Raw genomic sequence first — 17,786 nt, 5'->3', positions numbered from 1 at the left:
TAAAAATCCATTTACAACCAATCGGTTTTACACTTTCAGGCAACTCTACTAGGTCCCAAACACCATTGTCTGTCATTGATTTCATATCTTCTTTCATGGCTTCTATCCACTTTTTAGAGTTAGAACTTTGTTTGACTTGACTAACTGAAATTGGATCATCTTCCAGACCCATGTCAAAATCATGTTCTTGGAGATATACAACATAATCATCTGAAATTGTACTTCTCTTTTCTCTAGTGGATCTCCTCAGTGACACTTGTACTTGAGGTTGTTGAGTTACCTCTTCATGAACTTGAATCGGTTCCATAACTTGAGTAGGAGGAATTTCAGGTGTGTCTTGAATTTCTGTTATCGACTGTACATTCTGAATAGTGTCATCAAACATAATATGACCATGTCCAGTTGTAGGAATACTAACAGATTCCTCTTCAAAGACCACCTTTCTTAATGGTTCTCTCCCACTTAACTCAACATCCTCAATGAACTTAGCATTACCTGTTTCAAAGAAGGATCTAGATGAGGAGTCATAAAATTTGAAACCTCTCGACCTTTCAGAATACCCTACAAAGTAGCAGCTCACTATTCTAGAGTCTAATTTCTTTTCATTTGGCTTGTAAGGCCTAGCTTCAGCTGAACAACCCCAAACATGCAAGTGCCTAATACTAGGTTTCTTGCTAGTCCATAACTCATATGCGGTTTTGGCTACTGCTTTGCTTGGTACTATATTCAAAATGTAAACTGCAGTTTTGATAGCTTCGCCCCAAAGTGATTCTGGTAAGATGGATGACTAATCATACTTCTTACCATATCCTTAAGAGTATGGTTTCGCCTCTCTGCTACACCATTTTGGCTTGGAGTCCCTGACATGGTGTACTGAGGAACGATACCACACTCCATCAAATATTTGGCGAATGGCCCTGGACGTTGTTCACCTGATCCGTCATATCTACCATAGTATTCACCTCCACGGTCAGATCTGATGTCCTTTATTTTCTTGCTTAGTTGGTTCTCAACTTCAGCTTTGAAATTCTTGAACACATCCAATGACTGTTATTTCTCATGAATCAAATAAAGATAGTCATAGCGCGAGTAATCGTCAATGAAAGTGATAAAATATTGTTGTCCATTCCGAGAAACTGTAGGGAATGGACCACAAATGTCCGTATGTATCAATTCCAAGACGTCACTGCACCTATTGACATCTTTTTTCCTCATATTTGTTTGTTTACCTTTAATGCACTCTATACAGACTTGAAAGTCTGAGAAATCAAGTGGATTAAGAATTCCTTCTAACACAAGCCTTTGAATCCGTTGATTTGAAATGTGACCCAAACGCTTGTGTTATAACATTGATGAATTCTCATTTATTAATTTTCGCTTAATGCCATAATTACTTGAATGCAGGGTTTCATTTCCATTAGTGGCCTTTATGTTCAATTTGTATAATTTATCTATTAGACTACCTATACCAATAACATTTGAATATAGATAAAGACTAACCATTCCATTTCTAAATGAACAACAATATCCAAATTTGTCTAGATATGAAACAGAAATTAATTCTAAACGATCATACTACAAAAGTCTCTTCCAAATCCAAAGTACATCCAGAGTCTAATTGTAATCTGAAAAGACCAATAGCCTTGACTGCAACCTTGTTGCCATTTCCCACATAGATGTATCTTTCACCATCAGTTGGCATTCGACTCCTTAGGTAACCCTGCATAGTGACTCTTATGTGAGTAGTTGCACCCGTATCTATCCACCAAGTGTCAGTAGGCACTACAACTAAATTAATTTCTGAACAAACAAAGTTGAGAAGTGTACCTTTCTTTTCACGCCAAGCAGCGTATTTGGTACATGTCTTCTTCATATGACCAGCCTTTTTGCAAAAGAAACAAGTGATCTCCTTATCTTTTTTCTTCTGCACCTTCTGCTTTGATGTCTCAGAAACTGCAGTTTGTTTTCCTTTATTGTCTCTCTTTCTTTTTTTGTTGGCACCAAATCCATGAGATGTGGAAGCTAAGTGAGCACTTTCTATCTTCTCTTGTTTCAGTCTCTTTTCCTCTTGTACATACTGAGCAATAAGCTCATTCAAAGTTCATTTCTCCTTTTGAGTGTTGTAACTAATTTTGAATGGACTGAATTGTGTAGGCAGAGAGATCAAGACCAAGACCAAGACTAAGACTAAGTGCACGAGTATGTCTTCCGACAACTCTAACTTTAGTGCCTTGAGTCTAGTCACAAGATTAGACATTTCCATAATGTACTCCCTTATATTCTCTTTCTCTTTCTCTTTCTTTTTCCCTTTCCCTTTGTACCGCATAGAGACAAGCTTACTAAGAATAGTGATTGTCTCAACCTTTTCGTTTGCAGCGAATCGGTTTGCTATCTGGTCCAAGAATGCCTTGGCTTGGGTTTTCTCAGGTATTGCACCCCCTTATAGTTTCTGGAATTGAGTGCTTCATAATCATTAGACTCATGCGATTGGATCTCTTCCATTTTTCCATAGTAGACCTTTGTTCAGCAGTGCTGACACTAGTAAGATCTAAAGGGCGATCTCCTCTTAATGCATAATCTAAATCCATGCACTCGAGCATAATTATAACGTGCGCCTTCCATTTCTTAAAGTTTGTGCCATTAAGCACAGGAATGTTATTGACATTTGCGGATATAGAAGATGCTGAAATAATAATGAAGCTCACAATTAGTCATATAATCATCACACATACATGAATAAATAAAAATTTAACATATATATGCATGTGGACATATAACAAGACACCTAACACAAACATTAATATTTAGTCTTTGGACAGAAATATCAACTTGTAAATGGCATCTTGTTCAATATTAATTCATAAATATTGACAATAAAACCGAAAATAATATGTTTGTCTTTGGACTAACATATTGAATGCAAGATAAACTTTATATGTCATATATTTATGATTACTTTATTTATTATTATATTAAAATAATCCTCCTTTGGGTTGATTATTTTATACAATAATATCATGCTTACATATTTCAAACCAAATAAAATTATGTAACACATGTTACTTTGGCAACAAATATATATAACTTATTCATTTTGAAATGTTAAATACAAATATAGCAAGCAATAATTTAATCAAAATTATTTATGCATAAACCTATGTATATATACAAGTTTTGATAACAATAGATGGGAGAAAAGGTGAATGATAGGTTGAGGGGGTGTGGGGGGCAATGCCCCCCGCAGTATGGTTCAGGTGTAATTTTGGTCCAAATATATATATATATATATATATATATATATATATATATATATATATATATATATATATATATATATATTATTTCTTTTGGGCTACTGGACCATGGCTCACCCACATTAGCAAACAAATCGTAAAAGAAATTAAGGGCATTTTCATCTTTTAAGGAACGCCGGCAGTGGCATTCCGAATACCAAAGGACACCAGCAGCGGCATCACAGGCTGTAATGGAGACGGCGGCGTCGCAAAGAAGACGCCACATCGCCTTTTCCGACTACCTAAACGGTGCTAGAACGACGCTTCTCCAAGCGATCGATCTCCAGGAAGACGCGTCACCAGCATTGTTACCTGAAATGCCACGCCATCCAATCAGTGAAGACGGACGCACGCGACACGGGCTGACGAGATTTGCAGGAAACCCCTGCAACGGCACACCAATGGCGCCACAGCGGCGCACCCCCTACAGCCTCCCAAAAACGGCACGATGCTGTGGCTTGCAGCCCTAAAATGGCGCTTGAACAGCGCCTGAAGTGCGCCTGAACCGTGCTTGGATCGCCCAAAACGACCCAGATTCTTTGTAATTTGTGTTTTAAAAGGCATTTTGGTGAAGATGGAACAGGCTCTGATACCAATTGTTACTAGTTTTCATTTTCCCTTTCTACCAAAACGCATACAGGATATATATATTTATCAATTCATTTAGAACATGCATTTATTCACTTGGAACATACTCGAATCCATTTCTGAAATTTGGTTGAAGATGTATGGATCTTCTAAGGCTAAGGAGGGTAACCACCGTCATTGGATTCTCTCTGACAATGGGAAGCAGGAGAGATTAGGGTTCTGTTCTATTCAAAATGTGATGTTGCAAAATGAACAGACCCTTGACCTTTTATACCCTCCTGCCTTAGGGACCATACCCATTGGGCTATTGGGCCTCACGAGTCTTAGGCCCATCATCTAAGACTCGTGATGGTGTTTGAGCTCTACACATAGGTGGCCCATACTCTTGAACGAACAGAAAACAAATAGAAAGAGGTGAATAGCTTAGTCATGAATTATTGTTAGATATGTGAGTCCATATCTTAACATAATAAAGACAGAAATGAGTCAAGTTATATCCTTTATGGCTTGAGGACCTTTATGTCAATTACTATCTCATATCCTTATCATCAATTATGGCTGGTTTGAGGACCTTATTTTAATTATGAACCCCATATGGGTTGAAAACACAATTTTCCCAATGTTATATCCTTTATGGCTTGAGATGTGTTGATTAGGCTGAATATGGTCCTAGCTACCTCAGTTGCTCTTCGTTTGTGCCAATCAGGCCCATATTTTATTAATGACCGAAATCCAGCCAATCAAGTTTGACCCAACTCGGGCCCACATCGAGCCAACATATCCTAGACCATCTCCTACTCAACTTGAATGCCTTCCCTGAAGAAGAAGAGTTTCCAAATTTCTTAAATTTAACATGTTATATTTTTTACTTGGCTAAATTTTTTAATATTTAAAAATCCTTACATTGGTCAAAAGGGCTTTTATTGACTAAAACATATGAAGGTTAAAAAGTTTTCTGGCCAAATTTAAGATTTGATGCTTTTGTAGAAAAGCTTTCATGAAGTGGTTTTACAATTTAAATTCTTTATTAGTATAATATTTTAGAGAAGCACATTGACACTCGCATCACTAAAAGGTAAGAATAATGTTACTTTGAAAATCTACTTCACCATGACATTGTTTGGATTAATGGAAATGGACTCTTGACTAATCACTTCATCCCTCTACACCACGGCTACTTTCTCCGCCTCCGAATTCTGTGAGCTCTTCTTCCACCACTTGCTCTTCCTTGGAGAATCCTTGAAAGAATTCTATCAACACGTTTGTAGTAGCATTTCCTCCATCTCCTGCACAACACTAGAGGCCAAATCACGATTCCCAATCCTGTCACAAATCCAATTTCAGGAGCTATGTATTCCCACTTAATCTCCATCCCGGAGCCTGAGTGCCCGTCATAATCCTCGCAACTTACGTTTACGGGGAAGCCGCATAATCCTCTATTACCCACGAAGGAATTTGGTGAAAATGTTTGCAACTGATTACCTGTAGGGATCCTTCCCACCAATCGGTTGAATGAGAGGTTCAGGACTGAAAGGAAATTTAGGTTCGCAAGCTGTGTGGGTATCTCTCCACTCAGCCTGTTTCGCGAGAGGTCTAATGACTCAAGTTGTCGCAGATTCCCTATTGACGATGGGATATGGCCCGTGAAACCATTATGCGATAAGTTGAGAACATAGAGCGATGTGAAGTTCCCCATCACTTCTGGTATGTCCCCATGAAAATTGTTGCACGACAAGTCAATAGAGGTGTAGAGAGTTAGGACCTTCTTCACCAACTCCATTTCTAGACCTTTGCTGGTAACTGTTACAGTATCCTGATAGTACAATTGACCGAATTGTATAACCCTAAATTGCAGCTGTTTGAGCTTGGATGGGACTTCATTTTCACCAGCCGTCATTGCTGTCGAGGTCGAGAAGCATGTTGCTGGCAATTTACCACTGAAATTGTTGAAAGCTAGGTCAACAATCTGAAGCATTGCCCAGGTCGAATTGCTCTTGGGACATCCAATGGATCCTTGGAATTTGTTGGCTCTCAGAACAAGGACAGGCAAACTGCTTATGTTCTTCAACCAGCAAGGAAAGATGTCATCAATCTGGTTGTTCCCAAGGTTTAAAATCTCTAACTCTTTGCAATTAACTAGAGATTCTGGAATGTTTCCTTGTAAATGATTCTCACTGAGATCTAGCGTCCGTAAAAGACACTTGTGCGGCAATTCCCCAGGTATAGTGCCAACAAACTTGTTCCTCCCTAGATTCAACACTGCAAGAGCCTCATTCTGAATTAAACATGATGGTATTTCACCACTAAAGGCATTGTCAGAGAAGTCAAGAACTTGCAGGTAAGTTGCATTGCAGATGGATCTAGGAATACTTCCAGTGATGTTATTCTTCGAAAGAGAGAAGAAAATAGTGAAGGACATGTAAGTACCAATATCATCTGGGATGGAAGAGTTGAAACTGTTGTTTGAGTAATCCACATATTTGGAAAATTGGGGAGGAGTGGGGATTTGGCCATGGAGCTGGTTGGAATGTAGGTCAAGGATGGACAAATAAGGAGTAAAATTTGAGAAAGTTTCCTGCAGATCCTCCAGTAAATTATGAGAGAGATTCAAATGCATAAGAGATCCATTACCAATCTTCCAAATCCAATTAGGTATGCTCCCGCGAATTTGGTTATCGGAAAGGTCTAAATGTGTCAATCTTGACTGGGTGCTAAGATCAGGTAATGTTCTGAGTTTGCAAGAAGCCAATTTCAATGTGGTAAGATTCGACAGCAGAGGTGAAGTGGGATTACCAACACTCGCATTGGTGGACAAGAAGTTGTATGAAAGACTAAGAGTGCTAAGATTTCCAAGTTTCTGAAAGCTGCTTAGTTCAACAGTGCCATTGAATTTGTTGGAAGAAAGGTCAAGGATGTTAAGACAATGGAGATCAAAGACAGATACGGGTATTGGCCCTTCCAGATTGTTGCTACTCAAATCAAGGGTCTCCAGTACAGAAAAAGGCACAGCTGAAAAATTACTCAAGGGACCAGAAAATTTGTTGTTGCTCAGTTGTATCTTCTGCAGTGATGGGAGGGAAAACAGGAGCATGGGGAGACTTCCATTCAGTGAATTGTCTCGCAAGTCAAGAGTCACTAGATTCACTAGGCCATCCCAGTGAGAGGAAGAAATCGGGCCTGTTAAATAATTATGAGAAAGGTTCATTCGGGTCAGGTACTTGGACAAACTAAAAGGTGGGATTGAACCGGAAAACTTGTTATTAGATAAGTCCAAGTAGACCAGTTGTGTAAGGTCTGCCATCGAGTTTGGGATTGGGCCACTGAAATCACAACCTGCAAGCTCTATTCTAGTCAACCTCTTGAGATTGCCTATGGAGTATGGTACTTTCCCTGAGAATTTTGTATCCGAGAGCACCAAGGTTCCTAGAGATCCATTCTGAGGGAATTTCGGCAAAGAACCTTGTAGTAACTTGTTGTTTGACAAATCAAGAATCTGTAGGGTTGGTACCTGAAAGATCTTCTCTGGAAAGGTTCCATGTAATCCACAAGAACTGAGCCGCAATAGAGTCAAATTCAAGAAATTCGCAAGGAATTCTGGAACAGGAGCAGAGAAGTTGTTATTGTCCAGGCGAATGCTTGAGAGAGACCGAAGCTTCTGCAGAGAAGAATCAAGAGGGCCAGAAAGATAACAGTTTGGCATGCTCAGCACTTGGAGATTAGGCACTGAAGATGATAATGACTGGCACCACTCCTTCCCCTCAGCCGATATATTTACACCATTAAGATGGAGTTCTCTAAGCTCTCTGAGGTTCTGAAGCAGCTTTCTCAGATTTGGGTTCTCGAGTTTCAGCGTAGGAAGTCCAAGGAAGTAAAGGATAGAGAAATCAATAGTAACCAACCTCGTCAAGCGTGAAATCTCAATTGGAATCTGCCCAGAAAACCCAGCGCTAGACAAATTCAGGTAAATCAAATTGCCAAGCTTACCGAATCCAGACGGAATTTGAGAAGCGTTGAAGCTGTTGTTAGCCAAATTCAAGCGCTGGAGATGTTGTAGACTGAAAAGACTACTGGAACTATTGAACCCCCCAGAAATCAATTCGCTACTCAGATCAAGTCCGACAACATGACCGCTGGAGTCCCAGGTTACACCTCCCCAAGAACAGCAATCCCCGCTTGGATTCCAGGAAACTAGTTTACTTGATGCAGCAACATTGTGTTTGAGGGTGCTCTTCAGTTGCAGCAACAAGGACATCTGATCCTCCAGGCATGTGCTCCCATCACTCAGACATTCCCCGGACACCAAAGCAACATGGATACCAAAAACAATTAAGCCTAAGGACAAGAAATAAAGCCATGGAAAGAATTGGATTCTCATTGGAAGCAGCTGGGAGATACTGCTACAACAAAACATGTTTAATATGATTTTTTTTATTATTATTATTTTTGTAGATGTTTGAACAGAAAGAAAAAAGAAAGGGGGGTGTCTAGTTATGCATAAACAACACAGCATTCTAAATGTATCTTGAACACATTCTTCATGCTTATCTTACAACTCTTTGTGGTAAAGGTATTCACACTATAACAGAGATCTTGGTAGGCCACCTCGACTTTGATACTTCTGTGGGAAAGGATCATGGAAGTTGGCTGTGAGAGTGACAGGAGTCGCTGTGGCAAAGAGAACATACAATACTCCTATCTTGTCCTATAGAAGACGTATGTGCTTCATGTTTTTCCCAAGAGCTTATTGACTTCTCTATAACTTTAGACCTCAAAGTCTTCCTACGTTAAGTCCTTTTTAAATGAATGTGTTACTCCAAGTCTATCAATGCCATAAAGATTCCAAATGAACGTGTTTTAGAGATGGGGTGAAAAAGGGATATTCGTGATTCATGCCATTTTTTTTTTTTTTTTTTTGTTGAAACCTTTGGCAAAAAGTATGGTTTTATATTGTCAACATTTCTACTAGATTCATGGTTTTAAAGACCTATTTACACTGAAATTTTTATGACTTCTAAACAATTCAACAATATGTCAACTTTTGTTTCATTGATTTTAGCTCATTTCATAACATTGGTCCATTTAATTAACTAAATCAATACCTTTTAGGGCATGTAAAAATGAAAAAGTTAAATTTTGACTTATAGATGTACCACATGATTTTCATAATCTCCTTTTTTTTGAGACCATAATGCTATTTCATGCGGTTCCTCTACTATGGGTTAATTAGTGTAGTTTCATTATGAAAAGTTGGATCATTCACTTTTTGTTTTTAAATGTTATCAAATTGTTTAATAATTGTATAGGAACAACAATCTTTGAAGTTTTGGTTAAAGGAAGTTGCATTCTAACTTCTTTAATAGTCATATTACATAGTTCTTGACTCTCACTAATTAACCTCACCATCTTCTATGAACCTAGCATTTTCTATGAACCTAGGATTAAAATTAAACTTTAGTTAATTTTAGGATTAAATTAAGTTGAACTTGCATTCAAACTTATTTAGTTAATTTTAATTAAAAAAAAATGTTCAACATAAAAATATGGATATTATATTTAAGTTTTTTTTTTCCTTTTCTTTTTGAGTTACATTGATAATGTAATTAAGTTTTGTTTTATTTTACTTTCTTTTCTTTTATTTTCTTTAAACACGTTTTTAAGGACGTGAATGCTCTTGAAACAATATGAGCTTATATATTAATTTCAAACAAGGTTGTGTAAAAATATTGACCGTTACATGTAAACCTCATACATGTTAAATGCTACATATGGTGACTTTCATAAAGTTTGGAAAAAATATATTTTGATGTTCACTTATAATTCAATTGGGTAAACAAAATTTATGCTTGATAATAGTTTAAAAATGGATAGAATGGACATTAAAATATTTATTAAAAACAAATGTAATGACATGCTCATAGTTTAAATATATGTTGAAGACATAATATTTAGTGCTGCTAGTATCTCTCTTTGTCACGAATTCTCTAAGTATATAGAAAATGAATTTGAAATGAGCATATGATAAGGGAGCTTAATTACTTTCTTAATATACAAATCAAGTAATGAAAACAAAAACATTATTACCAAATAAAGTATATTTAAAATCATCTTAAAAAGTTCAAGTAAAGGACATAAAGACCTTGAAAACTCTAATGATGAGTTTATCTATCAAATTTGATTTAAAATGTAACAAATAGTATTAAATGCTTTCACCCAAAATAATTAGAAAATGATTTTCATTAAGAAAAATTGTTTCCATTAAGCCAAGTTTTTGTCATTTCTTATACAGATTTATTTAATTTTCTCTTCAACAACCTAGCTATTTGTTGGGGTGTTTTAGAAATAGAAAAATTATGTCCATGATCAATACTATGGTCATTACAACGAGTTTCAAAATCAAACTTTTCAACCTTTTCCTTATGATCACTTCTCATATAAGTGATTGTAATTTTTTTTTTTCATTTTTAACCTTTTTGCAAAATTTTGAGAGAAAATGAGAAGGTTCATTTTTATAACTTAAAAATAGAACTCATATGTACCTAAATCATTCATTATGACAAATGCATGATACTTTCCTCCAATATTAAAAATCCTAAAAGGAGCAAATGTGAAGTTCTTGATGTAAATATCATGTTTTTTTTTTTTTTTTTATATATAAAAAAAAATTAATATGCACTCCCATTTACAATGTTTAATATTTTTTAGAACTAAATCGAAAAAACTACTGATTTATGGTTCAACAGTCAAACTATTTATTGAACTGTGATCAAATTGATAATGCTATAAATACATAATTTATAAATAATTAAAATTAAAATAATGATAGGAAATTTAAAAATAATAGATTCTCCATAAATTTTCACAATAGCCACTTGTAATGTCAAACTCACTTACCCTTAAGTTAAGTTTGCACACACCCTCAAATTTCTCTTTACTTCCAATTACTAAAAAATAAACTAGGAAATTACGTATTGTCAATAATTGAAGAATATATTTAATTCAATTTAAATGTAAAATCCCGGTTGAGCCCTAAATTGTTGGTGAAGTTACTAGCCCTACAATCTAATATTAAATAGTTTCAAGGAATTGAAGCCAATAAAAGCCTCTATAGTGCGACAATAATTGAGTTTGTTTAAAGAATTATGGGATATCACTTTTTTCTTAAATATTTCAGGTCACAAATAGATTTGGGCAACAGTCTAAACCAAAATGATTATTTCTATAGTCAAAAGAATAACACCTTGAATTTTATGTCTATGATGACCGGATTTGGTCTTTCTATAGCCAAAAATGTCACTGGTTTATTGGGCATATTGATCAAACGATGTCCTGAATTGGAGTATATTTATAAAAAATATTTAAATATAAAAAATACCATCCAACTAGCAGCATCAAATATTCAAAATCTCCTTCTCCAATAAACAAAATCACTGCCATATTATAGCACTGGTATAATCAGTACCTTGCAACAGAATCCCCAGCTTCAAATTTGAGCACCATTAACACACTAATTTGAAATGGAATCAACTCGTCAGTTTGAAGGCCATTGGTGAATCAGAGTATCAAAGATTCAAAATAGCATCAAAGCATGTTAGTTATTCATGAATTAGGGCATCAAAAAGGCGGTCATTGTTGGTCATCCTCTAATCTCCGGTGCTGGATCAACTACGTAAGACAAAGGAAGGAGAAGTTGTTAAGTGTGCAACAATATTGTTGCTCCTTACAAAAAATGGCTGTTGAAAAACGATAATGTGTAAAACGGAAGATGGTAAGGCACCAATATTACCCTCGAGATGGTTAAGTCTCAAGATGAGTACGAATGAGAACCACGTAAAAAGGATTAGGATGACCTCATTGATAGCAAATTGGTTTTCAGAGATGATATAGCTAAGTTCTTGATCTTAACAAGTGATATCAAAGTTAGATCATGAGTTCAAATTATAGGAGCTCTATCTTAGGGGAGAGATTGTTGACTCTCTAGGAAAAATGGTTATTAAAAAATAACCTTGGGATGAATATGTAAGATTAGAGATGATTAAACACTAGTATTAGTCTTCAAATCGAATTAATCATATATAGAAAAAAAAATCATGATCATTAATTATATTTTTTTATCAGGTTTTGTAGTATAAACCATTTCATTTTTATGACCCTCAGGAAATGATTTTATCATTTTGAATATCTTTGATAATACAACAAATTAATTAAAAAAATAATATAAAAATCTTTGTCACAAAATTAATAAATATTCAATAAATTGTGCTTTAAATTTTCAACCAAGAGAAAAATTTTAATGAGAGAAGAGACATCATTTTCAATATTTCCATCTCCAATGTATCATTACCTCAAAGTGTCTCAAATCTACATATCTTTTTTGTTATGATTTGCAAACTTTGAAAGATCTCATGTTATGTTACTTAAGCATACACTATCTAAAACTCTTTGGTAGCTACAAAACAATCGATATGAAGAAAAGAAGAGATACAAAGCACTTGTTTGAGAGAAAATGGATAAAAAAACTAAAAAAATTGAACAGCCACATAACAACACTAATAAGTGCTTTATTTCTTATATACAAAAATTAAGAGATTAGTTACAAATAACTTACAACCTTCTAATTAGTTACAAACAACGGACAACCTACTAACTACTTAACAACTCTAATTACATTTGGTATCACCTTGAGTCCTTAAAAATAAGTTTTTCTTTCTTTTAAAACTAAAATAGATTAAAAGCCATGTTTGGAACAACGAAATAAGGAATGAGAAATCAATTCAATTTTCCTTTCATTAATGTGCTTGAATAGTTTTTTAGAATGAAAATAGGAATAAAACGATTCATTATCATGGAAACTAAATTTCACTCACTTATTATTTACTTCCATTTCCATCATATTTCCATTTTCATTTGCATGTACCAATGCATCCTAAAACTGGAGGATGAAAAAATAAAAACAAAAACAAAAAATTACAAATGATAGATAAACTACTATGGGAAGCTTTTTTAATAAAATAATTTTTATTGTATTTTTTTATTTTTGTAAGACTTGTAGCCTAAATTTTTCTTTTTATCAAAAATACACTATTCTAACTTGTTAAGACCATATCGAAAGTACACTTTTTTACTTGCTAACATCATATTGAAAGTATTTTTTTGTCTATAATTTTTGAGACACAAGTATTCAACTATTCACATTAAGACCTCCTCCATTTGTGGCTAGTACCATCCTTCTTTTCTTCTTTCCCAAAAAACTACAATCCATGGGTATTGAACTCACGAATCTCTTCACCTATTTGGTGGTACTTTCATTTAATCTTGGTCATTTGTTGTATAAACATTGGATGCTAACCTCTTTTATGTGAAGACCCAAATGAATTCTTTACCTTAACATAAAAGTTGATTAGGAATTGTGGTAAGGAAGGCAAAAACAAACCCAAAAACTGTACAGTCATTTGCGGGGTATGATGTGAAGGACATGGATTCATAAAGGGTGAAATAGGGAAGAAGAGATTGAACCTGCTTAAAGAAATTCAATTTGAATGCCAAGCTGGACGTGGATTTTGATAATTTAGGGAATGGTTTTGGGTTTTAGTTTTCAAGCTCATATTGTTAAATCCCTTATGGCTTCAGATGTGCTGATTGGGCTGAATATGGACCTAGCTCCCTCATTGGGGGTCTTCGTTTGTAACAACCAGGCCCATATTTTTTAAAACCAACAGAAATCCAGCCAAAGAAGTTTAGCCCAAATCGGGCCCACATCCTGCCAACATATCTTTACCCATCCTCCAGCCCAGCTTGAGTGGCTCCCTGAATCACCCAAGTTAGAATTTTAATTTGGGTAGGTTTAAAATGGTTATAGACTGTGGCTGTACATAAAAAGCATTTCTGCACATGGGTAGAAAAGATATTTTCTATTTAATATGTAAAAACAATTTTCTATAGTTTTGTTTCAAATTTCTTAAATATAACATGTTATATATTTTTAACTTGGCTAAAGGGCTTTTATGACTAAAATATATGAAAGCAAAAGAGATTTGAAGGTTAAAAAGGTTTTTAGCCAAGTTTAAGATCTGATGCTTTTGTAGGAAAGCTTTCATGGAGTGGTTTTACAACTTAAATTCTTTATTATATAAAAACCGTTCATTTATATACCATGATACTCGCATCACTAAAGGTAAGAGTAGCGTTACTATAAAAATCTAAGTGCTATGATTGTCAAAAATCTACACCATGGCATTGTCCAAATATAAAATTATGCATCTACTTAAATAATATGGACCCCTTTTTAATGTTTCGGATTGAATTAATGGAAATAGACTTATGACCAGTGGTCACATCCCTCTTCATCAGTGCTACATTCTCCGCCTCCGAATTCCGTGACCTCTTCTTCCACCACTTTCTCTTCCTTGGTTTTTCTGATGGAGAATCCTTGAAAGAATTCCATCAACATGTTTGTAGTAGCATTTCCTCCATCTCCTACACAACACAAGAGGCCAAATCACGATTCCCAACCCTGTCACAAATCCAATTTCAGGAGCTATGTATTCCCACTTAATGTCTATCCTGGAACCTGAGTGCCTGCCATCAAACGTGGGTGGTGTAGCATCTTCGCAACTTACAGTTAAAGGGAAGCCGCATAATCCTCTGTTACCTGCAAATGAATTTTCTGAAAATGTTTGCAATTGATTACCTGTAGGGATCCTTCCCACCAATCCATTGAAGGAGAGGTTGAGGACTGAAAGGAAATTTAGGCTCGAGAGCTGTGCAGGGATCTCCCCGCTCAGCTTGTTCAGTGAGAGGTCTAATGACTCAAGCTGTCGCAGCTGTCCTAGTGATGATGGGATTTGGCCTGTGAAACCATTACCAGATAAGTTGAGAACATAAAGTAACTTCAAGTCTCCTATATCTTCTGGTATGTCCCCTTGGAAATTATTGCATGAGAAATCAATGGAAGTGAAGAGAGTTAGGACCTTCACAAGCTCCATTTCTTGACCTTTGCTGGTAACTGTTACTGCATCCTGATAGTACAATTGACTGAATGCTAGGACCTTAAATCGCAGGTGATTGGACTTGGATTGGACGTCATCTTCACCTGCCATCATTGCTCTCCAGTTTGAGAAACATTTTTCTGGCAACACACCGCTAAAATTGTTCCAAGCTAAATCGACAATTTGAAGCATTGGCCAGGTGGAATTGCTATTTGGACATCCAATGGGTCCATGGAATTTGTTGGCTCGCAAAACAAGAACACGCAGACTGCTTATGTTCTTCAACCAGCAAGGAAAGATATCATTCATCCGATTGTTCCCAAGGTTTAAAACCTCTAATGCTTTGCAATTGGCCAGAGACTCTGGAATTTTTCCTTCTAAAAGATTCCCATTGAGATCTAGGGTCTGTAAAAGACAGTGACCTGGGAATTCCCCAGGTATAGTGCCCTTAAACTTGTTTCTCCGTAGATTCAGCACTGCAAGACCCCCGTTCTCAATCAAACATGAGGGTATTTTGCCACTTAAACTGTTGTCAGAAAAGTCAAGAACTTGCAGGTAATGGGCATTGCAGATTGATGCAGGAATAATTCCAGTGATGTTATTCTTTGAAAGAGAGAAGAAAACAGTGAAGGTCATGTAAGTACCAATATCATCGGGAATGGAAGAGGTGAACCTGTTGTTTGAGTAATCCACATAGGTGGAAGATGGTGGAGTGGGGATTGGCCCACGGAGCTGGTTGGAATGAAGGTCAAGGGTAGACAGAAACGGAGGAAGATTGGACAAAGGTTCCTGCAAACCCTCCAGTAAATTATGAGAGAGATTCAAATGAGAAAGAGAGCCATTACCAATCTTCCAAACCCAATTTGGTATTTTCCCCTGAATTTGGTTTTGGGAAAGGTCTAAAATTACCAACATTGAATGGCTGCTAAGATCAGGTAATGTTCTGAGCTTGCAAGAAGCCAATTTTAATGTGGAAAGAATTGGCAGAAGAGGAGAAGTGGGATTACTACGACTTGGATTGATGGACAAGTTGTTGTACGAAAGACTAAGAGTAGTAAGATTTCCAAGTTTCTGAAACTGGCTTAGCTCAACAGTGCCATTGAATTTGTTGGAAGAAAGGTCAAGGATGTTAAGATGCTGGAGATCAAAGAGGGATACAGGTATTGGCCCTTCCAGATTGTTGCCACTCAAATCAAGGGTATCCATGGGATGAGAAGACGTAGCTGGAAATTCACCAAATGGACCAGAAAATTGGTTGTTGTTAAGTTGTATCTCCTGCAGTGACGGGAGGGAGAACAGGGGCATCGGGAGACTTCCATACAGTGAATTGTAACAAAAGTCAATAGTCACTAAATTCACAAAACCATCCCAGTGAGAGGAAGAAATCTGACCTGTTAAATTATTATGAGAAAGGTCTATTAGGGTTAGATTCTTGGACAAACTAAAGGATGGGATTGCACCAGAGAACTTATTATGAGAGAAGTCCAAGTAAACCAATTGAGTAAGGTTTGCCATCACCGTTGGGATTGGACCACTGAAATCACAATCTGCAAGCTCTATTCTAGCCAACCTCTTGAGATTCGCTATGGAGTTGGGTAATTTCCCTGAAAATTTTGTAACCGAGAGCACCAAGGTTTCTAGACATCCACCCTGAGGGAATTCTGGCAAAGAACCCTGGAGCAACTTGTTGTATGACAAATCAAGAGTCTGGAGGGTTGGTACCTGAAAGATCTTTTCTGGAAATGTTCCATATAATCCACAAGAACTGAGCTGCAAGTGAGTCAAATTTGAGAAATTGGAGAGGAATTCTGGAACTGGAGCAGCAATATTGTTGTCATCTAGACGAATCCTTGAGAGGGACTGAAGCTTCTTCAAGGAATAATGTATAGGGCCTGAAAGATGGCAGCTATACAAGCTCAGCACTTGGAGATTAGGTACTGAAGATGATAATGCCCAGCACCACTCCTTTCCCTGGGCTGATATGATTACACCGTCAAGATGGAGTTCTCTTAGCTTCTTGAGGTTCTGAACCAGCATTCTCAGATTTGGGTTCTCAAGTTTCAGTTTTGGGATACCGGTGATGAAATAAAGGCTAGATAGATCAATAGTAACCAACCTTGTCAAGTAGGAAATCTCAATTGGAATCTGCCCAGAAAAGCCAGCGTTGGACAAATTCAGGTAAGTTAAGTTTCCAAGCTTGTGGAATTCTGCTGGAATTTGAGAAGAGAAGGTGTTGTTAGCCAAATTCAAGCTCTGGAGATATTGTAGACTGAAAATGCTACTGGAGCTATTGAGTTCACCAGAAATGAATTCGCTACTGAGATCAAGAGAGACAACACGACCAGTGGCGTCCCAGGTTACACCTCCCCAAGAACAGCAGTCCGCGCTTTGAATCCAGGAAACTAGTTTATTCGATGCAGCAGTATTAAATATGAGGCTGCTCTTCAGTTGCAGCAGCAACAACACCTCATCTTCCAGGCATACCCTCCCATCACTCAGACATTCGCCAGACACCGAAGTACGATGCATACCAAAAAAGATCGGGCATAAGGGCATGAATAAAATCCATAAAAAGAATAGAATTCTCATTGGCAGCAGCTGGGAGAGACTGCTAAGCCCAGACATGTTTAAACATTACTTTTATGGATGTTTTGAGAAACGGTTATAACTATACATAAAATGATACCTCACTTTATATATATATATATATCTTGTTTTTTTCTTTATATACTTTTTTCCACAGCATATTTTAAATATAATAATAATAATAATAATCATCATCATCATTATCATCATAGGACAATTAATATTGAAAAATTAACCCACTACTCAATCAACCATCATACAGCTAAAATTGATCTTTAAGAGAAGTTTTAAGAATGATCCAATTTAAACCTATCGGAGGAGTAAGTTCCTTTTT

At 36.4% G+C, this 17,786-nt stretch overlaps 2 protein-coding genes across 2 annotated transcripts; both read right to left on the bottom strand.

Moving 5' to 3' along the window:
• Nucleotides 1-5,055: 5,055 nt before the first annotated feature.
• On the bottom strand, nucleotides 5,056-8,256 carry LOC117920590 (receptor-like protein 7). Its single transcript, XM_034838199.1, has one exon. The coding sequence runs from the start codon at nucleotides 8,254-8,256 to the stop codon at nucleotides 5,056-5,058; it is 3,201 nt and encodes a 1,066-aa protein (XP_034694090.1).
• Nucleotides 8,257-14,196: 5,940 nt separating this feature from the next.
• Nucleotides 14,197-17,395, bottom strand: LOC117920589 (receptor like protein 22-like). The gene is made up of 2 exons (XM_034838198.1): nucleotides 14,569-17,395; nucleotides 14,197-14,354 (listed from the first exon to the last, which is right to left on the bottom strand). The coding sequence occupies exons 1-2, from the start codon at nucleotides 17,393-17,395 to the stop codon at nucleotides 14,197-14,199; spliced, it is 2,985 nt and encodes a 994-aa protein (XP_034694089.1).
• Nucleotides 17,396-17,786: the final 391 nt, after the last annotated feature.

This window comes from Vitis riparia, chromosome 8 (assembly GCF_004353265.1).
Source record: "Vitis riparia cultivar Riparia Gloire de Montpellier isolate 1030 chromosome 8, EGFV_Vit.rip_1.0, whole genome shotgun sequence".
Lineage (NCBI taxonomy): Eukaryota > Viridiplantae > Streptophyta > Magnoliopsida > Vitales > Vitaceae > Vitis > Vitis riparia.
This window is presented reverse-complemented; position numbering and strand designations above follow the sequence as displayed.